The 21,111-nt window shown below is 53.5% G+C and overlaps 2 protein-coding genes across 5 annotated transcripts in view; one reads left to right on the forward strand and one right to left on the reverse strand.

The window, feature by feature from the left end:
• On the forward strand, positions 1 to 8,270 carry MYBPH (myosin binding protein H). Of its 2 annotated transcripts, XM_063709370.1 has the most exons (11): positions 1 to 515; positions 605 to 739; positions 1,469 to 1,636; positions 4,029 to 4,117; positions 4,492 to 4,687; positions 4,870 to 5,009; positions 5,618 to 5,777; positions 6,696 to 6,832; positions 6,992 to 7,178; positions 7,410 to 7,460; positions 7,991 to 8,270. In XM_063709370.1, the coding sequence occupies exons 1-10, from the start codon at positions 311 to 313 to the stop codon at positions 7,424 to 7,426; spliced, it is 1,434 nt and encodes a 477-aa protein (XP_063565440.1). In that variant the 5' UTR covers positions 1 to 310; the 3' UTR covers positions 7,427 to 7,460; positions 7,991 to 8,270. The 2 variants fall into 2 exon arrangements, with proteins under 2 accessions (XP_063565440.1, XP_004028234.4); XM_004028185.4 differs by lacking the exons at positions 7,410 to 7,460; positions 7,991 to 8,270 and having other exon boundaries at positions 6,992 to 7,232.
• Positions 8,271 to 8,676: 406 nt separating this feature from the next.
• Positions 8,677 to 21,111, reverse strand: part of ADORA1 (adenosine A1 receptor) — a 39,174-nt gene continuing 26,739 nt past the window's right edge. For all 3 annotated transcript variants that reach the window (XM_004028183.4, XM_031002510.2, XM_055368665.2), the window contains one exon: positions 8,677 to 10,812. In XM_004028183.4, the coding sequence (XP_004028232.3) occupies positions 10,173 to 10,812 (640 nt within the window). In that variant the 3' untranslated portion in view covers positions 8,677 to 10,172. The remainder of the gene's footprint in view (positions 10,813 to 21,111) is intronic.

Consider the following 21,111-nt stretch of genomic DNA (forward strand, 5'->3'; position numbering starts at 1 on the left):
CCATCTGCGCCCTCCCCCAGCTGGGCACCAGCACCCTGGCTGTAGAAGGCCAGTCGGGGTGATGGATGAGGGAGTGACTCCTCAAGGGGCCCTTGTGGTTCCTCCCCCAGAGCTATTCCTGGCCTGGGCGCCTCTCCACCCTCCAGTCCTCCTGCTTGACCTGACCCCACAGCTGGGAATCGTTTGCTGGGGGTGGGGCAGCTCCTGACTATATAAGCCTGGACCTAGGTGTCCCAGGCACCCTAGAGGCCCAGGCCCCCCAACGGCTGACCCCTGCACACTCCAGCCTGGCCCCCCAGCCAGTCCAGCAATGATGGAAAAAAACACCTCCGAGGGCCCTGCCTGCAGTCCAGAGGAGACCGCATCTGAATCTGCCAAGGTGCCCACAGCAGAGCCTCCCGGAGAAGTGGCAGTATCAGAGTCCACCAGAGAAGAGCAGGTGCCCAAGCCGCAGGCCCCTGACCCACAGGCCCCTACAGCCTCCACAGCCACTAAGCCTGCACCCCCAAGTGAAGGTGACTGAAGGTGGGGCAGGGGGAGGAGGGAAGCAGGCATGTCAGGGGTGGAGGGGAGCTCTTGGCCATGAACCTCTTCATCTCCCCAGATGTCCCCAGTGCCCCACTGCTGCTGACCCTGGAGGATGTGAGCAGCAGCTCTGTGACTGTGAGCTGGGAGCCCCCAGAGAGGCTGGGGAGGCTGGGCCTCCAGGGCTATGTGCTGGAGCTCTGCAGAGAGGGAGGTGAGTGCTGGGCTAAGTCTTGCATACACCCAGGGGAGGTTGTCATGGAGGGCTGCAGGGACAAGTGCACAGGCCCTGTGGTTGGTCAGTCTGGGAGAGATACAGAAGGAGGGGATGCGAGCAGTGGGCTCCTCAGCCCACCCACCTGCCCTTTCTTGCTCCACCAGCAGGAGAGCAAGAAAGGGTAGGTGGGTGGGTTGAGGGGCTCCCTTGTCCTCAGCTCCAAGGAGCTTCTGAGTAAGGGAAGGGTAAGGGGACACTGGGTTCTCCTTTGGTGAGAAGGGAAGGAAGTGCTAAGTCTCAGAGGACCCCGAACTGTAGGAAGTGGAGAGGGAGGAGCTGGAGAGGGAAATGTTAGCGTAAGAGACAGTGAGGAGAAAGCAGGAATGGGGTGGGGGTGTGGGGGCCACATCCCTGCTGCCACTGTCCTCCTCCATGGCCCAAGTCCAGCCTGGCCTCTGCCTCTGCCCCTACCTTGCTGTGTGACTTTGCAAATGTGTCCAACCCTCTCTGGGCTTCAACAACCTCATCTCTGGCCACAATTTCAGGGCTCTAACATCAGGTGTCTTTGATGCCATTTGACATGAAGTCAGGGAAGGCAAACAAGGGGAAAATGAGGCCCAGAGAGGGAGGCTGATTTCCCCAGATCACCAGCAGGAAAAGAAGCCCCATGGAGAGGGGTGCCTGTGGCCACATTGCAAAGACCTCACACTCTCTCCATCCCGTCAGCCTCGGAGTGGGTGCCTGTGAGTGCCCGGCCCATGATGGTGACCCAGCAGACCGTGCGGAACCTGGCTCTGGGAGACAAGTTCCTCCTGCGCGTGTCTGCAGTGAGTTCTGCAGGGGCTGGCCCGCCGGCCATGCTGGACCAGCCCATCCACATCCGAGAGAACATTGGTAAAGCCCATCCTGGCCTTCAGCTCCCCAGCCCTTCCCAAACACCTTATCTAATGGAGAAACTAAGGCCAGCAGGTAGAGGGAACCAGGCAGTCATTTCCCCCGTCCCACGCTCACATGCACAAGCCACACACTATCACCATCTTGCCTTAAGAAAGTTCCAGGTTCCTCAGCAGTAAGGGGCCTCTGGAGGTCTAAGAAGCCATTTCCCTGAGTGGTCCAGCCCCCACGCCTTGAGAAAGGGGCTCAGAAACAAAAGGTCAAGTTCCCTGGGTCACCTGCTCAATGCTAAGAGTCCATCTGTTCTTTCTCCCATCTAATCTCAATCTCTCCAGTGGCCATAAATGCTCATTTTCTGCCCATTTCCTGTGGCCTAGGTTCCAGATTCTCTCAAAGGTCTTGAAACAGAGAGAAGGCCCTGCTTGCCCCTTGTTCCATCATGGCCCTAGTGGAAAGAAAAAGAGGGTCTGCAAAAGGCCCATGAAGACTTCTCCATTGCAGAGGGCATACCTCACTGGGGCTGCAGTGAGGCAGGCCAGCTGCCATCCCCATTGCTAATATTTCTATTTGCAAGGTGCATTAGCCTCAGTCCTCCCCTCGCTCCCCTCCCAGAGCTGCTCGGGTTTCAGTCTGTTAATGACAGTGAGTCATTTGGTCTGATCTGAGGTCTCTGGGGACAGTACAGTCCCCCAGGGTGAGGAGAGACACAGGCAGGCAGGTGGCCTGAGGCCTTCTCCACCTTCCTTCTTGCTCCTCCACTAGGGGATGGATGATTTCTGGTAGCTCTAGACAAGGCCTCCAGAAGGAGAGGGGATCCACAGGAGGGGTCAAGTCTGGATTCGAAAGGAAATGCTCAGCTCTGAGGCCTGAGAGACATGGGAACCATGGGGTTAGGGAGCTTAGATTCATAGATTATCAAGGCCCAAGGAGATCCCAAGGAGCCCAGGGCATCCCTTGAGGTCACCCAGCCTTTTATTGGCAGTCCCAGAGTCTGATGCCTACACAGGACCACTCATGCCCCACTGCACTGCAGAGCATCTTCTCTGGTGGCACCCAAAACCCAAGCCTCCCAACCCTAATTCCCAGCCTTTGGTTCTAGGTGAGATGTGGCCCCACCAGGCAGCTGCATTATGGCCGTGTCGACCCTAGTCCTGGAGGTGCCAGGAAGGCCTCTTGGTTGGGACGGTGCTGGGCCTTCCCCAGGGAACCAGGGAGCTCAGACTCTGAGAGGCCCCTGAGGCCCAGCATTGATGGACCCAGCCAGACTCAGCACCCACTTCTCCATTCAAATTCCTCTGGCAGGAGAGAAGGGGATTTCCTGGAGAGAAGAGGGAGAGGAGGCTGTGAACAAGTGGGGCACAGCCAGGCTTATCACAGGGCAGAGTGGGGGCCCTGTCCAGGATCCTTGGCTGCTCAGCTGTCTCTCCTTGGCCACCTGGAGCTGCCAAGCATTCTTGACCCCCTGCAGTTGTCCCTAGAGCATTCCATGCCTGAGCTCCCAGAGCCAAGTGCCCACTCAGCTAATCCTCAGAGACACCGTGTTCCTTCTCACTGTCTCGTCCTCCTCCGCCCTGCATGCCACCAACCAACTGCTGCCACCTGTTTGCTGCTGAGAAGCCTCAGTCACGGACCCAGCACCCACCCCAGGGGACAGAGATGGTGGCCACTGCAGCTTCCCTTAGAATGCCCAGGGGCTTCAGTGGTTGCCCCTGACCAGATGAGGGTCAGAATGTCATTCCTTAGCATAACAGGCAGCTGAAATAGGACTTCAAGAAGGACTTCCCGGCTCTGAGACTAACAGATGGGAGGGTGACAGAGGAAGAAGGGGGGATACCTGCCCTGGCTTCACTTGGGAAGAGAAAGATCCTAAACCTTTCAATAGGGCCTGGAGACAGAGGAATGGACAAACAGGGTTTCATAAAGGCTTCTCTGAAAGTCCTGGGCTTGTGGAGAGCTGAGGATATTAGAGCAGGAAGACGGCAGTGGCCTCCCCTTCCTAGAAGTTCAGCCTGACAGGTGCAGCACCTGCTCCCCAGCAGGGGGAGACAGAGAGTCAGCTGGGGCCCATCTGGTGCTTGGGAATGCCTGGGCTGCAGGACAAATCCCATCCTGGCAGAGTTGAGGCGCCAAGGGAGTGCCCAGGATGCTTACCAGTTCACACCATGGAGGCGCTGACCTCCTGAAACCTCCTGCTCCCTTAAGGGATTTGGGCCCCTAGACCTCAGGAGTGAGAGCTTCACCCTTCCTGCAAGGAGGGACCCCACGGCAGCCAGGCACACCCAGGACCCTCCTCCCAGCCAGCATCCCTCACCAGCTGTCCCCTGCCCCATCTCAGAAACCCCAATCAGCCACCCCACTGCACTGCTAAGCCCAGACTCTTGCTTTGATCCAGAGGCCCCCAAGATCCGTGTCCCCCGCCACCTCCGTCAGACCTACATCCGCCAGGTGGGAGAGACGGTCAACCTGCAAATCCCCTTCCAGGTGGGTATTACCCCCACCAAGGGCAACAGCCTGGGTGGGAACCAGGGCCCCCATTTAAGGGGAGCCTGGGAGATGGCAGTATCTCCAAGGGTCCAGCTGAGACCCAGCGAGACGGCCTCATCCTTCCGCAATCATGCACATGACTCATTGGTGATTCTCAGCCTGTGGATGGGCAGGTGGGCCCCCAGAGCGGGCTGGACACATGGAAGATGTGGCTGTGGGCAGCACCTGTGGCTCCAGCCTCTGCTGCCCCCTCCTGAGAAGGGCCAGTGGGACAGGCTTCCCCGAGAACAGCTCCAGAAACTCCTGGAGTTAAGGGGGTGTGGGGACTCTGGTACCTTCCTACACTCACCCTGGGGGCTCCTCCCTGCCAGGGGAAGCCTAAGCCTCAGGCCACATGGACCCACAACGGCCATGCCCTGGACAGCCAGCGGGTGAGCATGCGCACCGGGGACCAGGACTCCATCCTCTTCATTCGCTCGGCCCAGCGCTCCGACTCTGGCCGCTACGAGCTCACCGTGCGCGTGGAAGACCTGGAGGCCAAGGCAGTCATTGACATCCTGGTGATTGGTATGGAGCCAGGGGAACAGTGCTGCCTCACGGGGGACCTGGAGCCCCCGACCTCCTATCCCAGAGCTGATGGCTGATGGGAGCAGGCCAAGGGAGTGTGGCAGGAGCCAAATTTTGGGTGTGGGGGCTCTGTGGCCAGCCTGGCCCTCACACTCACTTCCCCTCACACTTTGGGCCTACAGAGAAACCTGGACCCCCCAGCAGCATCAGGCTCCTGGACGTCTGGGGCTGCAATGCTGCTCTTCAGTGGACGCCACCCCAGGACACAGGCAACACAGAGCTCCTGGGCTACACGGTGCAGAAGGCAGACAAAAAGACAGGGGTGAGGCTGGCTGAGGCAAAGTGGGGTCGGGGTACGAAGTGGTCAAGGTGGTGGGGAAGGCCCATCCCACTGAGTCTAGGGACCGAGTCTAGGGATCGAGTTCTGGTCTGCCCACTGCTAACCTGACTCCCTAGGAGGCCCTTAGCAAGACTCTTCCTCTCTGGACCTCAGATGCCTCCTGAAGACTGAAGAGGGCTGGCCCGGGCTGTCTGAAGCCTTTCAAGTTCTGGAGCCATGCTTCTCAAATCTTAATGTCCACATGAGTTACCTGGGGAGCTTGCTAAGAGGCAGAGTCTGACTCAGTAGGTCCAGGGTGGGGACTGAGGGCCTGCATTTCTAAGACGTTTCCAGGTGATGCTGAAGTTGCACATCCATGGGCCACACTTTGCGCACAAAGGCTCTAGGATTCTCTGAGGACCCTACAGAGGTCACCTGAGTGACCCAGGGGCCCCTTCTTCCAATTCAATGTCCCTGAGGCCCAAAGCTGGATGGTTCAGCATCCCAAGGTTGGGGGCGTGGAATGAGTTCCTGTGAGGAAAGGGTTCCAGGGTAAGCAGGGAGGGTGAGGACAGGGGTGAGAAATGAGGGTGACACCCGGGGCCCTGCAGCAATGGTTCACAGTGCTGGAGCGCTACCACCCAACCACCTGCACCATCTCTGACCTCATCATCGGCAACTCGTACTCCTTCCGGGTCTTCTCAGAAAACCTGTGTGGACTCAGCACCTCGGCCACCGTCACCAAGGAGCTCGCCCACATCCAGAAGGCAGGTGGGTTTGGGCCCGGAGCTGGCTGTGCTAACTCTCTCCCTGTCTCTGCCTCTTCCTCGGCATCTCTGCACCCCTCTCTCTGGGTTTCTCCTGGGTGTCTGCCCCTGGAACACTTGCTGTCCCCTCACTCCACAGCTATGCATACACACACATGGAGTGGCTGTAAAGTAGTGAATGTGGTTGGCTGATTTTAACAAACATATCAGAGCAAATCCACACAAATGAAAGATGCCCCTTTGGAGACTGTGTACTTATTCCAAAGAGGTGTGTGGCTGCCAGCATCACAACAGCCGCCGAGTCTCAGGCAGTGAGTGTCCGAAGAGAATCTAAAGGGTGACCTCCGCATGGCTGGGTAGTGTGCTAAAAAGGGTGAGTTTGCTAAAACAAGCCTCCCAACCCTAATACATACCACACAGACGGACAAGAGAGATAGGAGTATTTACCGTCTCCACACAGGCACCTGACCCTCTTGCATCAAATGTTAAACCCCGGGCCCTTTTCCCTGTCCCTTGTGTGCCCCAAGGCCCTCTCCGACCCACAGTCTGTGTGGGTTCCAGAAGGCAAATTTTTTTAACACTAGCCTGAACTGCACAGAATTAGGGAGAAATTTTTGTTTAAAAAAAGAAAGCCAGTCAAGTCTCCAACGACAAACACAAAGGAAACGTGGCACCTCTGAGTTGCTAGCATCCATCTTCTGCCAAGATGCTCTTATCTCTGGTTTTTCCACCTTCTCATCTCTACTCATCACCCTGACCCACCCAGCTACAGTCTCAGCTTTCTCTGCCTCTTTGAGATTGTCCAAGTTCCTGCAAATAAGCCACGACTTGCTATCCATAGATCTTGAATCATAGTCAGTCCTAACAGGTCTCCTTCACTCCTGTAAGCTCAGATGCACCCGACTTTCTCCCCTGAACCCAGATATTGCTGCCAAACCTAAAGGGTTTATTGAGCGAGACTTCTCAGAAGCCCCCTCATTCACCCAGCCCCTGGCTGACCACACCTCCACCCCTGGCTACAGCACCCAGTTGTTCTGCAGTGTCCGAGCTTCACCCAAGGTGAGGGGCCAGGCGTGTTGTGCCCTGGGCTGGTGGGGGCAGGTGGGGACAGCAGGGCTGAGGAATCCTCCGGGCATCCACACCTAAGCCTGGGGATAGCTGTTGAGAGCCCCGCCCCAGTCCACACCTCCCCAGCTCTCTTCTGACCATGTCTTCCAGCCCAAGATCATCTGGATGAAAAACAAGATGGAGATCCAGGGCAACCCCAAATACCGCGCCCTCTCTGAGCAAGGCGTCTGCACCCTAGAGATCCGGAAACCCAGCCCCTTTGATTCTGGGGTCTACACCTGCAAGGCCATAAATGTGCTGGGGGAGGCATCTGTGGACTGCCGGCTGGAGGTCAAAGGTGAGAGTTTGAGGATGGGAGAACAGGAATAAGCACCTCTCTGGAACTGGACTAGAGGCAGCAGACAGCTTAAAATCAAGGCCGAAGAGAAGGGGTGGTAAGATTGGGGTCAGGCTGTGCTGATTACTTTCCAAGTGGGAGGGTGGACAGGTGTAGAAGAGGATGTATAACCGTGAACTTTGCCAGTTCCCCGCCACTTCCCCCAAGCTCTAACTGCAGCATCTCTTCCAGCCTCAGCCACACACTGAAGAGTCATGGGAGGAGGCTGTGATGAGGAGCCAGGTAAATGGCCTAACCCACCCCCTCTGTTACCTCTGCGGGCAGCACGGAAGCAGAGAGGAGGACAGGAGCAGGGGGTCGGGGTGAGAAGGTGGTGGTCAGCTCTGTGGACACAAACTTGTGGACACAGGCAACTAGCATGCATGTCCAGAGACTCACAGTGATGTTGCAGGGCCAGGCGATGCCGGTGTCTCCTGGAAGGCGGGTGATTCCGTGGACCGCCACACAACCAGAGTCTACTCCCAGCTCTGAGTGACCTTCAGCAAGGGTGTTCTCTTTGGACACATTCTCTCATCCGAAAACTGGGGATAACAACCTTTCCCTGCCTTCCTTCCCCTGGTGGTTCTGAGGCTCTGCATAAGTACGGAAGTATCTAGAACTGCAGTGGGCAGAGCTCAGACCTGGGCATTGCACCTGAGGGAGGGAGGCCTGGTGAGGAAGAGGATGCTGCTCCCCGTCCCCACTCTGCACCTCTCTGGCCTGCAGCCGAGCTGTGCTCACACCAGGGGCTCAGGAAGCATGTCCTCCTCCAGGTGCTGCAGGCCTGAGGGGCCAGGTCCACCAGGCCCACAGTCAAACTCCAGAGATGCCCAAGACCCCCGCTTCCATAGCGACGGCTGATGGAACCGCCCCTGGTACCTGCTGGCCTCCCTTCCCCAGAGGCTGGTGTCCAGAACTCAGGAATGGGCCTAGTAGGCCCCAGGCCAGACTAACTGGGCTCAAGGAGTGCTGGAAGGCGCAGAGATTGGAGTGGCCTGCGGAGTTGCACACTGGGTGGGAAGCACTCAAATAAAGATGCGTGGTGTTACAGTGCGGGGCCTCTGTGCCAGTGAGCGACATCATCTAGGGGGAGGCGCTGTGTCACGAGGAGGGGGGGTGTCTGAATGTTTCACCATGAGGGGGTCTCCAGATATGTCACCAAGAGGAAGATGCCAATGGGAGAGGTCTCAGGATGTCATGGCTGGGGCAGGGAGGTGGGGGGATGGGGGGTGTTCTGGACCTGTGAGTTTTCAGGATCTCCCTTTCTGATCAGGGTTTGCTACCCCCAGTGCATAACTATGGAAACAGACACACCCTCTCTGGAACCCTCCTTGCTCGAACGCCTCCACGTGCCCCCTCTCGCAGCTCCTCCTGGCCCCCGTCATTGCTTCCTGTCTGCTGAAGCTGTCTTGTTGCCCTCAACAGTGGTGGGGATGGGCGCCCAGCAATGTGCTCTCCACAGGGTTCACAGTTTTTTATTAGTCACATGGGCCTCCCTTGGGAGCCAGGACACACCCAATTTCCAACAGAGGGAAGGGCTTGGAAGCAAGTCCTGGAGTTGACACTCATGTTCAGAAGGTCAACTCGACGGCCACCTCCCCTCCCTCGCCCCCCGACACAGGGGCTCCAGGCTCCCCCGCCTCGCCCTCCCACACAGGGGCTCCAGGCTCCCCCGCCTCGCCCTCCCACACAGGGGCTCCAGGCTCCCCCACCTTGCCCCCCAACACAGGGGCTCCAGGCTTGGCAGGGCATGGGTTGGTCCTTCCCCAGATCCCTAAAGTCCTAGACCCCCGGACACCTGCAACAGAGCTTCCAAAGCCCCTGAAAACCCAGCCAGATACTAGGGGTATTGAGGGATTCACATGACAGCAAGGCCTTCCCCCACATGCTGTCAGGGGGGTACTCTCCTCTGCCTGCTGCAGCCTGCTAAACCCACCCCAGGGGCGCCTACAGTCAACACTGAGTCCTTACAGACACTCCCTCGTCCACCCTGTTCCCAGGCAGGCAGAATGCTCCCGAGTTGGCATGTCTAGGGTTCTCCTCTCCATCAGGCCCAGAAGCAGCAGAGATGGGGTCACCTAGGACAGTCCAGGCCCGGCAACGGGCAGGCCAGTGGAGCTGGTGGCCCAGATGACAGGTAGTTACACTCCAGGCTCCTCCCCGGAAAGCTCAGGGCAAGAAGAAGGGCTCAGAGCTGCCACCTCGTGGCTGTTTGAGGCCAGCACCTACCGCACCAAGCTCACTCCCCAGGGCGTGGAGCCAGCACTCCAGCAAATATCAGAAATGATTACTGAACCTACCCTTTCTGCCTCTCCCACGTACAATCCTGGGCTGGCCCAGGGCAAGGAGAGCAGGCACCCTAGCACCTGGTATGGCCTGGGGTCCAGAGTCCTCAGAGGTGGGAACGGAGGCTCCTTGCTTCCTGCCCCTTAGCTGCCTCTGGCCAGTCTCTCCTACAGAACAGGCCAGTGCATCCTCAACCTCTCTCCTTCCATCCGTCTCAGAGCAGATGCTCTCCTCTCCTTAAGCTTGGTCCTGGGGCTGCACCACCAACATCTAAGACAAGCAGACTCCCCTGCCTCACTGCAGAAGCCCAAGCACCTTCTCCCAGCCCAGGTGGCTCCTCTGCAGTCTCGGCCTCCCCAGGACCTGCCCAGCCCTGAAGCGCTGGACTGCTCATGGGATGGTCAGGCAGGTGGGGGCTCAGGACACTGTTGCCTCTAGACACCTGGTCCCTCTGCAGGCCTCCCAGGCCTCCTGCAGGGCCCAGAGGTGTAGGGTAGTTAACTCCTAGTGGAGGGACCACACTCTGTGGGTATCTCTTCAGAGCCTCCCCCATGCCCCCGGCCAACAGCCCAGCTGGGGCAGGCTCAGGGAGACCCCTGGGACAGCGGGCAGGTGAGGACTGGACTGAGACCCCACTGGATGTGGGCTGGTGGGAGCAGAAGGCGGGGTCTAGTCATCAGGCCTCTCTTCTGGGAGATCCTCGTCAATGGGAGGTGCAGGCTGGCAGCGGAAATGGTCATTCCAAATCTTAAGGAAGGTGACGCGGAACTTCTGGATGCGGAAGGCATAGACAATGGGGTTCATGGCCGAGTTGCCGTGCGTGAGGAAGATGGCAATGTAGGTAAGGATGCTGGGCTTGTGGCAGGACGGGCAGAAGAGGGTGATGCAGTTGAGGATGTGCAAAGGCAGCCAGCTGAGGGCAAAGAGGAAGAGGATGAGGGCCAGCGACTTGGCGATCTTCAGCTCCTTCCCATAGTACTTCTGCGGGTCGCCGGAGGAGGCCGACACCTTCTTGTTGAGCTGCTTGCGGATTAGGTAGAAGACCTCCAGGTAGATGAGGACCATGAGGAGAAGCGGGGGCAGCACCCACACAAAGAAGTTGAAGTAGACCATGTACTCCATGCTGATTACCTTCTCGAACTCGCACTTGATCACGGGCTCCCCCATGCTGCCGTTGGCTGCCCAGGCCCGCTCCACCGCACTCAGATTGTTCCAGCCAAACATAGGGGTCAGTCCCACCACGAAGGAGAGGATCCAGCAGCCGGCTATGGCCACCGCCGCCCTCCGGGGGGTCACCACCATCTTGTACCTGGGGGAGAGGAGGGCAGAGTGTGAGGATCTGCCTCCCAGCTGCCTCGAAAGGCCCCTCTGAGGCACGCCTGGCCTCCAGGGGCCTCTAAGAGGAGCACCCTCCCCATCCAGGGCCCGGTGAGTGGGGAGGTGCGTGTCTTTTGCTCGAGGGCTGAGTCTTCAGGATCTAAGATTTAGTGCTTGCCATGCATTGGCTTATTCTCCTACAGAGAGAGGAAATCCTGATTAATGACAAAAATAATAATAGAAAATCACAGAGGAGCTCCTTTATGAATTTCAAGGAAATGACCACAGTAAAAATTGCTCCCATGTGCTCAGCATGCCCCCACTGGTTATCTCATCATTGCTTCATGACAGGCTTTGTCGCGTAGGAAGTCACCGGCAGAATGAGGACTGCCCAATCGGCAGATGAGGAAACTGAGGTTCAAAGAAATCACAGGATCTGCCCAAGGCCACATGGAAGGTGGCAGTGCTGTTCCGTGCTTCCTAAAACACATCTACACTGACCAAAACACCCAGGTGATTAACAAACCATCCCTTCTCTTGGGCCAGCAGACACAACTGTCATTTTAAAAAATCTTTCACACAACCCCCCTTCCCTTGGCCTTGTCCCATACTCCCCTGCCATGCCCCATCTCCCACCTCCATATGAACCTCCTGTTTCCCCTTCCAATCACTGTGCAGCACTTACCTCCTAAGGGCTTGATCTCAAGAACCAGCTCTGCACTCCCAAGCTAACTGGGAATGATGCTCAGGAAAGAAAACTGATATTCACTGAGCATCTACTACATGCTAGATACCTTCAGTCATTCATTCATGCATTTATGCATGCATACATGGATGCATTCATTCAGCAAGCATTTGTCGAGTGCTTTCTGTGCTAGGCATTGCTCTCTGTGCTGAGAATAAGATAAAAGATCCCTGCTTCTACATATCTCACATTTTGGGTGAAGAGACAGATAACACAAAAGCAAGAAAATAAACAAGACAACTATAGATCGTGATATGTCCTTTAAAGGAAACAGGTTGAGTCAAGGGCCAGAGCTTTCTAACTTTTTTCAGGTCATGACCCACAAAGAATATAGAAACATCTGGATGACGAGGCTGCTCGTGAGCCACAAGGGTTGGGCGTTTTCATATCTCAGGGGTTCCTACTTCCCTTTAAACCAATCTAGCCAGCAGCCATCATGGCTTCTGCCCACATACTGGCCTTGGAGACAGTGCCAAGGGCTGGGTCTCGCCCAGCTCTGTGCTGAGAAGCCAGCTGAGCAGCAGCAGCTTGCCCAGTTGTTATTTTCCAATGCGGCTTCTGAAATGGATGGAGTGCCCTCCTGAGCATGTAAACAGCTCCTGAGACCCAGGAGTGTGAAGGGAGAGGCTGCCGACTGTTTCCTTCTGCCCCAGGGATGCAGAATCTGTGGCTTTCTCCTGCATGGTGATGATGCTTAAAGTCTGTCTCGCCCCGGACAACGCTTCTCCTAGATCCTTCACCATCCATCAAAGCCCACCTGCTCTGTGAAGGCTATAGGGGTAGGAAGGGAGACAATTTGCCGAGTGGGAGGAACCAGATGCCCCTCTCCACCCCATCTAGAAGATAAGGACTAGAAGAGACCTTTGGAATCTCATTTTCTATCCCTTCTTTGTCCCAGTGAAGAAATTGAGGACTAGATGACTCCAACACCTTTGGAGCAGTTCCCCTCTCCTACTCTGTGATCATAGGATTCTTGTGCCCCAAACCACCACCACCAAGGGGCCTTGAGAGGTGACCAGTGCACTTGTGCCTCTGAAGTTTTCTTAGATACAATCCTCACTCTCTTGCTGAAATTGAAGCCCATTCCCTCCTCTGTACCCTCAGCAGAATGGCCAGGCCTGGTGCAGACACTGGGAGTCAGAAGACCCAAACTCGGGCTGCCAGTCTGCAACTTGCTAGATCAATGTCTCCTCTGTAAAAGAGACCTACTTCAGAGGGGGAGGATCAAATGAGATACTACGTGCGCAAGTACTCTGTAAACACCCGACCAGTATTCCTTTGCCTGAGCTCTTCTCACCCCTCCAAGCTCCCAGACAAATGGCCACCTGGAAAACTCCAGTATCTCTGGATGCTCAGCAAACACAGCCAGAGGGCTATTTAAACATCTTGCTTACATCTTGTTCCTGACCACCTCAATGTGTTCCCCACAGATATGGTGTCCTCTCAGATATGGTGGAAAAAGTTCTGGGCATGAGTCTACGGGGAAAGACCAAAGGAACATCGGTCATTCTGAAGGCTGAGGGATGCTGTCTCAGCAGCCACACAGCGGAGAGTGGGGCCAGATCCCCAGGTGAACCTCAGCAGGGAAAGAGAGCTGCCGCTGCAGAGAGGACGGGGCCAGGTGTCCTGTCTACCCCCACCACCCATCACATCTGCCATTTATACCACATTTATCATTTATAAATCCCTTTCTCAGTCCTGTCTCAGGTAATCCTCATAACTGCTGCTGTGGTGAGCACAGCAGATAAGGGAATCCCCATTTCATAAATTAGAAGCTCCACCGGCCTGGGTCTCCTGACTCCAAGCCCAGCTCTTCTTCAGGGTGCCAGGCTGACTGTGGGTTGTTGAGATGCAGATGATTGGCAGGTTGAAAATATCCCTTGCCTAAGAGATTTAAAAAGGGAACTTCAAGACACTGCCCAAGGAAGGCACCACCCAGAGTCAGTGGGGTGGGCTAGGTGACCTCTGGTGCTGCCGTCCAGCCTATGGATTGGGGGATCTAGCCTGGGACTGACATCAGGGCAGTGATGACCTATGGAGAGAGAAGAGGTAGACAGTGATAGCCCTAGACAGGAGAGAGGGAGGAGACTTCTAGCTACAGAGGTGGGTCCCTCCCCTCTTCTCTCCTCACCCCTCACCCTTCTGAACACCCGGAGCCCCCGGGGTTAAAGCTTTCCTGGGGCTCCTCCAGGACCCAGTCCCAGCAGACCCTGCAGCTTAGGGTATCAGCTCTCATCTGTTTTTCTTGCTATTTTCTCCCTGGTGGGAAAGGGCTGGACCCAAGACCTTGGCTGAGGTGGGGCAGGCTCTCACAGGAAGGGCTGCCTCCCAAGGCCAGGAGAGAAGCTCACCTCTCCTTACACGTGGGAAAGGAAGCAGAGGCTGCAAGTCCTGGGGCACGCATGGGGTAAGGGTGTGTGGAAGGTGCCTCTGACTCTTGGGAATGCCCCTCCCAAGTCCACAGCATCCCCGAGGGCTGTGCTGGGAGCTAAGCAGGGAGATGCTGCTCTCAGGAGTGTGCAGCTCAGGAAGGCACAAATGGGAGAGCAACAGAACAGAGACAGGAGAACACCAAGAGGGGCCCCGTCCACAGGCCAGCAGGGCAGACAGTACCTTAAAGATAGCCCTGAGGGGGCCGGGCGCGGTGGCTTACGCCTGTAATCCCGGCACTTTGGCAGGCCGAGGCGGGTGGATCACCTGAGGTCGGGAGTTCAAGACCAGCCTGGCCAACATGGTGAAACCCCATCTCTACTAAAAAAAATACAAAATTATTCAGGCGTGGTGGCGCATGCTTGTAATCCCAGCTACTTGGGAGGCTGAGGTAGGAGAATTGCTTGAACCTAGGAGGCGGAGGTTGTGGTGAGCCAAGATCGCGCCATTGCACTCCAGCCTAGGCAACAAGAGTGAAAATCTGTCTCAAAAAAAAAAAAAAAAAAATAGCCCTGAGGGAACCAGGGAGAGCCCCACCTCCAGAATCTCCTTCAAAGTGCATAAAATCCCACAAGGAATGAGACGCTCCTTTGGGTTAAGAGTTGCCTTCTCTGTGTGCTATTTATTTATTTAGTTTATTGAGACAGGGGCCCCCCTATGTTGCCCAGGCTGGTCTCGAGCACCTGTGCTCAAGCAATTCTCCCACCTCGACCTCCTGAAGTTCTGGAATTACAGGTATGAGCCACCACGCCCACCTGTGTGTTATTTTTAAAAGCTGAAATGACATGAACTCCATAGTATGAATTAGTTTATTGGTCGGAACTTCTCATTGATGATGGTAACATGAAAAGACTGAGTCCCCGGAGCAATGGGCTACAGAGACCCTGAGAGGGAAAGGGATCACTTGAGGAGAGAAATGGAAGAGGGTTCCCATTGAACCTCTCAGTGTTGGCAAGAGCCGGTGGCTGAACAGAAAAAGATTTCATATCATAGCTGCTGCAAGAGTGTCAGTATGGTTTAGAGGTGGAAATGAGGGAATGAAGTCTGCAAATCCTGTGTCCAAATAGGGCAGGGCAGAGAAAGCCATTGGTTCTTCCCTGGACACCCTGGCAGGGCTGCTATAGGAGGGGTGGGAGATTCTGGAGGCTAAGTGAGGAAGGAGCTTGAAAATAATAGTTATCTGATCAATAATAACAACAATAAAAATGCTGGTAAGCGCTAACATTTATTTCTATGTGCTGGGCACTGACTATTTATTTATTTATTTAAGAGATAGGCTCTCACTCTGTCTCCTAGGCTGGAGTGCAGTGGCACAATCACAGTTAACTGTGACCTCGAACTCCTGGGCTCAAGAGATGCTTCCACCTCAGCCTCCTGAGTAGCTGGGACAAGTGTGTGCCACCATGCCCAGCTATTTTTAAGTGTTTTTGTAGAGATGGGGGTCTCACTATGTTGACCAGGCTGATCTCAAACTCCAGGGCTCAAGTGATCCTCCTGCTTTGGCCTCCCAAAGTGCTGGGATTACAGGCGTGCGCCACTGCGCCCAGCCCTGGGCACCGACTTTATAGACATGGTTTTATTGATACTTCAGCGCAACCCTATCACTTAGATACTACAGGTTGAGCATCCCTAATGTGAAAATCCAAAAGCCCAAATGCTCCAAAATTCAACACTACTTGAATGCCAACAAGACGCTCAAAGAAAAATGTTCATTTGAGCATTTCAGATTTCCAGATTAGGGATGCTCAACCAGCGAGTATAATGCAAATATTCCAAAATCTGAAAAAATCCAAAATTGGAAACACTTCTGGTCCCACACATTTTGGATAAGGGATACTCAACCTGTGTCATTATTCTCAATTCCTAATTGCAGTAACTGAGACTTGGAGAGATTAGAAAACATGTCCAAGGCCACTCTGCCAGGAAAAAGCAGGAAAAGAATTTCTAAGACTCCAGTATATCCAAGTGCAAAGCCCATATTGGACCCAGCTCTGCCACTCTGGGAGATGGAGGACACGTGAGGATTGGGGGATGGAAGCTTGGAGCAGAAGAAAGGAGCCATGGCTAGGGCCCAGAAGGCAAGCCCCTCCTGCTCCAGGCAAATCTCCCTGGATTAAGTAGTTGTGAGGATGCCATTGTGCCTTGCCTGGGAGCCTCACTCCTCCTGCAAAGTCTGACCTCTTTCTGAGCCATCAGAATGACCTGTTCACATGCATGTGCTGCCTAGGTATTTAGTTGCTGTCTTGTTCTTGCTGGGGGCAATCAGGTGGTTGAGACTCACCCTTTCATTTATTAAATGGGTATTCATTGAGCACCTATCAGGTGCCAGGTTCTAGGTGTTAGGGTTCAGGAATATAGAAGAGAACAGACTCATGAAAGTATCATTCTGCAGACAGAGAAACAGGCAATAGATATGCAAACAAATAAACCAGATCATTTTAGAGAGTGAAAAGACCTACCAAGCGAAATAAGAGGATACCCCAGGAGAGAGTGAGTGGGCAGGGCAGCCTCTCTGAGGATGAGACAATGAGCTGAGAGCCAAAGGACCACCAACGAGCCAGCCAGGGAAAGATCTGGGACAGAGCCTTCTAGGCAGAAGGCACCATCGGGGAGAGGTGCTGAGGCAAGAGTGGCAAGAGAGGGCTAGTGTGAAGGAGCCTCAGGGGTGAAGGCCCGAGAGAGGCCGGCTCAGTCAGAGAAGAGACCTAGGGCTGAGAGGGCTGCAGCAAGTGTTCTGGGGTTTATCCTAAGTACAAGGGGAAGTCATTTTAAGCAAAGGAATAATATAATCGAATTGCTGTTTTTAAAAGATAACTCAGGCTGCTGTGTGGAGAATGTGTTGCAGCAGGGAATGATGGAAGGCAAGAAAACCAGCAGGAGGCTATTTTAGCCATCCAGGCAGATGAGGGTGGGATGCTGTAGCTGGCGGCATGGGAATTGAGGAGAAGCATATGGCTTTGAGATGTATTTAGGAACAGGGCCAAAAGGACCTGCTGCTGAGTTTGGATGTTGCTATGGTTTGAATGTGTCCCCCAAAGCTCATGTGTTGGAAACTTAATCCCCAATGCAACAATGTTGAAACGTGGGACCTTTAAGAGGTTATTAGATCCTGAGAGCTCTGCCCTCTTGAATGGATTAATGCCATTAATTGCAGAAGTGGCTTCATTATCACAGGAGTGGAGTCTTTATAAAAGATGAGTTTGGCCACCTTCTTTTCTCTCTCTAGAGGGTGTGCTCTTTGTCCTTCCACCCTTCAGCCATAGGATGAGCCAGAAAAAAAGGCCCTTGTCAGATGCAGACCCTCAATCTTGGACTTCTCAGCTTCCAGAAATGTGAGCTGAGTAAACTTCTTTTCTTTATAAATTACCCAGTTTCAGGCATTCTGTTATAGCAGCACAAAATGGACTAAGACAGAAGATTGGTACCAGAAGTGGGGTTGTTGCTATAACAAATACCTGAAAATGTGGAAGCAGCTTTAGAACTGGGTAACAGGTATAGGCTGGAAGAGTTTGGAGGAGCAGGCTAAAAAATGCCCAGACTGCCATAAATGGAGCATTAAGGGTAATTCTGGTGAAAGCTCAGAAGACAAGAGCTGTAGGGAGCAACTGAATCTTTTAAGGGATGATTTGAATGGTCGTGATCAGAATGCTAGCAGAAAATTTGGACAGTAAAGAATTTTGGATGAGGTCTCAGACGGAAACAAGAAACAAGATATTGAAAACTGGAGTAAAGGTCATCCCTGTTATGTAGTTGTAAAGAACTTGGTGGAATTGTGTCTGTGTCCCAGGACTTTGTGGAAGGCAGAACTTCAGAGCAACTAACTGGGATATCTAGCAGAAGAAATATCCAAACAACAAAACATTCAAGGTGCTACATGGTTTCTTTTTGCCATTTATAGCAAAGTGAAGGAAGATAGAGATGATTTAAAGATGAAACTTATCATCGAAAGGGAAGCAGAATGGAAAGATTTGGAAAACTCTCAGCCTGGCCATGTAAAGAATTAAAAAGTGTGTTCAGGAGAGAATACTAAGGATGTGGCCAAAACACCATTTGCTAAAGAGAATAATATGGATAGAAGGAAGCCAGGTTCTATTCATCAAGATGATGGGAGAATGACCACACAGGCATTTCAGAGATCTTCAAGGCAGGTGAGGACCTTTAGAGCAAGGTTTCCAGAGACACCAGGTGGGACCTCGGCGTTTGCTGCCCAGGGCCACCTCAGGCCTCTGCTGCCCAGGGCCACCTCAGGCCTCTGCTGCCCAGGGCCACCTCAGGACTCTGCTCCTTGGCAGCCCCAGCCATGGCTCAAGCAGGCCCAGATGTAGCTTGTGCTGCTGCTCCAGAGAGCACAAGTGGTAGGTAGGTCTTGGCAGTGTCCACATGGTGCTGATTCTGCAGGTGCACAGAGTGTGGAAGCCATGGGGTCATGCCAGCCTCCAGTTAGATTTCAAAGGATATCATGGACAGCCTGGAAGCCCAGGCAGAGACTTGTCACAGGGACAGAGCCACCACAGAGATCCCTCACCAGGGCAATGCCTCCTGGAGCCATGGGAGTGAGGCCACTGCCCAGACGCCAGCACTGTAGGACCACCAGCATGCAACTCCAGTATGGGAGAGCTGCAGGCATGAGACTCCCATCCACGAGAGCTGCTTCATGGGCTGAGCCCAGTAGAGCCAATATGTCCAGGAGGTGGTACATGGAGTAGAAGGCTATTCTAGAATCTTAAGATTTAATGTTGTCTGGCTTGTTGGGGTTTGGACTTACTTGGATCCTGTTACTGCTTTCTTCTTGCCTGTTTCTCCCCTTTGGAATGGGGAACCTATCCTATTCCTGTCCCACCACTGTATTTTGGAAGCATGTAACTTGTTTTGATTTCATAGGCTCACAACCAGAAGGAAATTTGCCTTAGGATGAATCCTGCCTTGAGCCTCACCCATATCTGATTTAGATGAGACTCTGGACTTAGGACTTTTGAGTTGACGCTGGAACTAGTTAAGACTTTGGGGGCTACTGGGATGGAATAAATGTATTCTGCATGCGAGAAGGACATGAATTTTGAAGGCCAGGGCAGAATGCCATGGTTTGAATGTGTCCCTCAAAACTCATATATTGGAAACAATCCCCATTGCAACAGTGTAGAGAGGTGGGACCTTTAAGAGGTAATTAGGTCATGAGGCTCTGCCCATATGAATAGATTAATGCCAATACTGCAGGATTAGTTTCGTTACCACAGAAGTGGGGTCCTTCTGAAGGATGAGTTCAGCTCCTGTCTGTGTGATGCCTTCCACATGGTATGAGGCAGCAACAAGGTCCTTATCAGACATGGCACTCTAATCTTAGACTTCCCAGCCTCCAGAACTGTGAGCCAAATAAATTTCTGTTCATTATGAATTACCTAGTCTGTGCTATTCTATTATAGCAGCAGAAAATGAAGTAAGACAGATGTCCAGGTGAGAGAAAGAGTCAACAAGATGACTCTGTCTGGTTTTTATCCTGACCACTGAGCAGAGGGCACTGTCATTCCCCCAGTCTCCCTGACCCTTCTTTCCCTGAAGGGCCCATCCCCTTACCTTGAACTCCACTTCACTCTCCCTGAACTCCACTCTACTACCACCATGCTAGTGGACACTCCTTTGTTTACATACCTGGGGCACTCTCCTACCTCAGGGGCTTTGCACTTCTTGTTCATTTCCTGAAATGTCTGGGAAGGTTCATTCTCCGTTCATTCAGGTCTCCACTCAGATGTCAGGTCCTAAGGGAAGATTCCTGACTCTCCTGAAAAATAGTCTCTATCACTGTCTCCTCTTGCCATATTTAATTTTCCTGATAGCACTTCCTGACCCTCTCCCTCCTCCCTCTCTCTCACACCCTCTCTTCCCCCCTATCTAAGTATCTATCTATCTATCTATGCCTTTATTATTAGTTTCTCTCCAGTGCTCCAGTAAAATGTAAGCCCCAGTAGGACAGAACCTTTGGCATGTTTACCACTGCATCCCCAGTACCTATATCAGTGCTCAATAACTATTTGTTGAATGAATGAATAAATACATGTAAAAATGGATTAATGAAACCATACATCCACTTATTCAGAAATGATTGCTCAAGGACCTGCAACGTGAGTACATCTCAGGGAACAAGAGATAAGGATTAAATGGTAGGTGCTCAATTAGAGACAGTCAGATTAGAAAGGCATGACCCTAGCCCTGAAGGCAATTACAATGCCCTGGATGAGGAAAATCATTCCCTGGTTTATTCCCTGCTGTGCTGGGAGCTGTAGGGAATCCACTGCTGAATCAGACAACTCCTGGTCCCCTACCTAGGTCCTGCGACATAAGGCCGCTATGACAAGCGCCTCTTATGAAATGTATGAGAAACTGCCACCAGGCCACCAGCCAGCCACCAACATGTCCATAGTGGCTTGGAGTCCCAGCATTGCCCTGCACACTGTGAGACCAGCAGAGGCTTCCCTGGCCAGAACTCACCTCCCCAGAGTCTCCTAGCCTGCATCCCAGAAAAGCAAGTCTTCATCTCATGCTAATTCCCAGCAGTCGTCATGAGAATGCCCAAGTTCCTCATTGGTCCTTTGCCTCACGAATCGTCCTTTTCAGGGATGAGATCACTTCTAGTTGGAGACCCGACTGTGCACAGAGGGATGGCCTCTCCTTGTCTACACCCTTAGAGGGCACTCCTTCTGGATGCCATTGGGGACTGATAGTTAGGTTGACTCAGAGAACATAAACGATAAGCCACTTTAGAATAGGAAGAGCTGTCTGGGTGCGGTGGCTCATGCCTGTAATCCCAGCACTTTGGGAGACCAAGGCGGGTGGATCACTTGAGGTCAGGAGTTTGAGACCACCCTGGCCAACATGGTGAAACCCCATCTCTACTAAAAATACAAAAACTGGCTGGGTGTGATGGCAGGTACCTATAGTCCCAGCCACTCAGGAGGCTGAGGCAGGAGAATCGCTTGAACCTGGGAGGTGGAGGTTGCAGTGAGCCATGCCACTGCACTCCAGCCTGGGTGACAGAGCGAGACTCCATCTCAAAATAATAATAAAAATAATAATAATAATAATAATAATAATAATAAAGAATAGGAAGAGCCCAGATGCCAT

This window comes from Gorilla gorilla, chromosome 1 (assembly GCF_029281585.2).
Source record: "Gorilla gorilla gorilla isolate KB3781 chromosome 1, NHGRI_mGorGor1-v2.1_pri, whole genome shotgun sequence".
In the NCBI taxonomy this organism is placed as follows: Eukaryota; Metazoa; Chordata; class Mammalia; order Primates; family Hominidae; genus Gorilla; species Gorilla gorilla.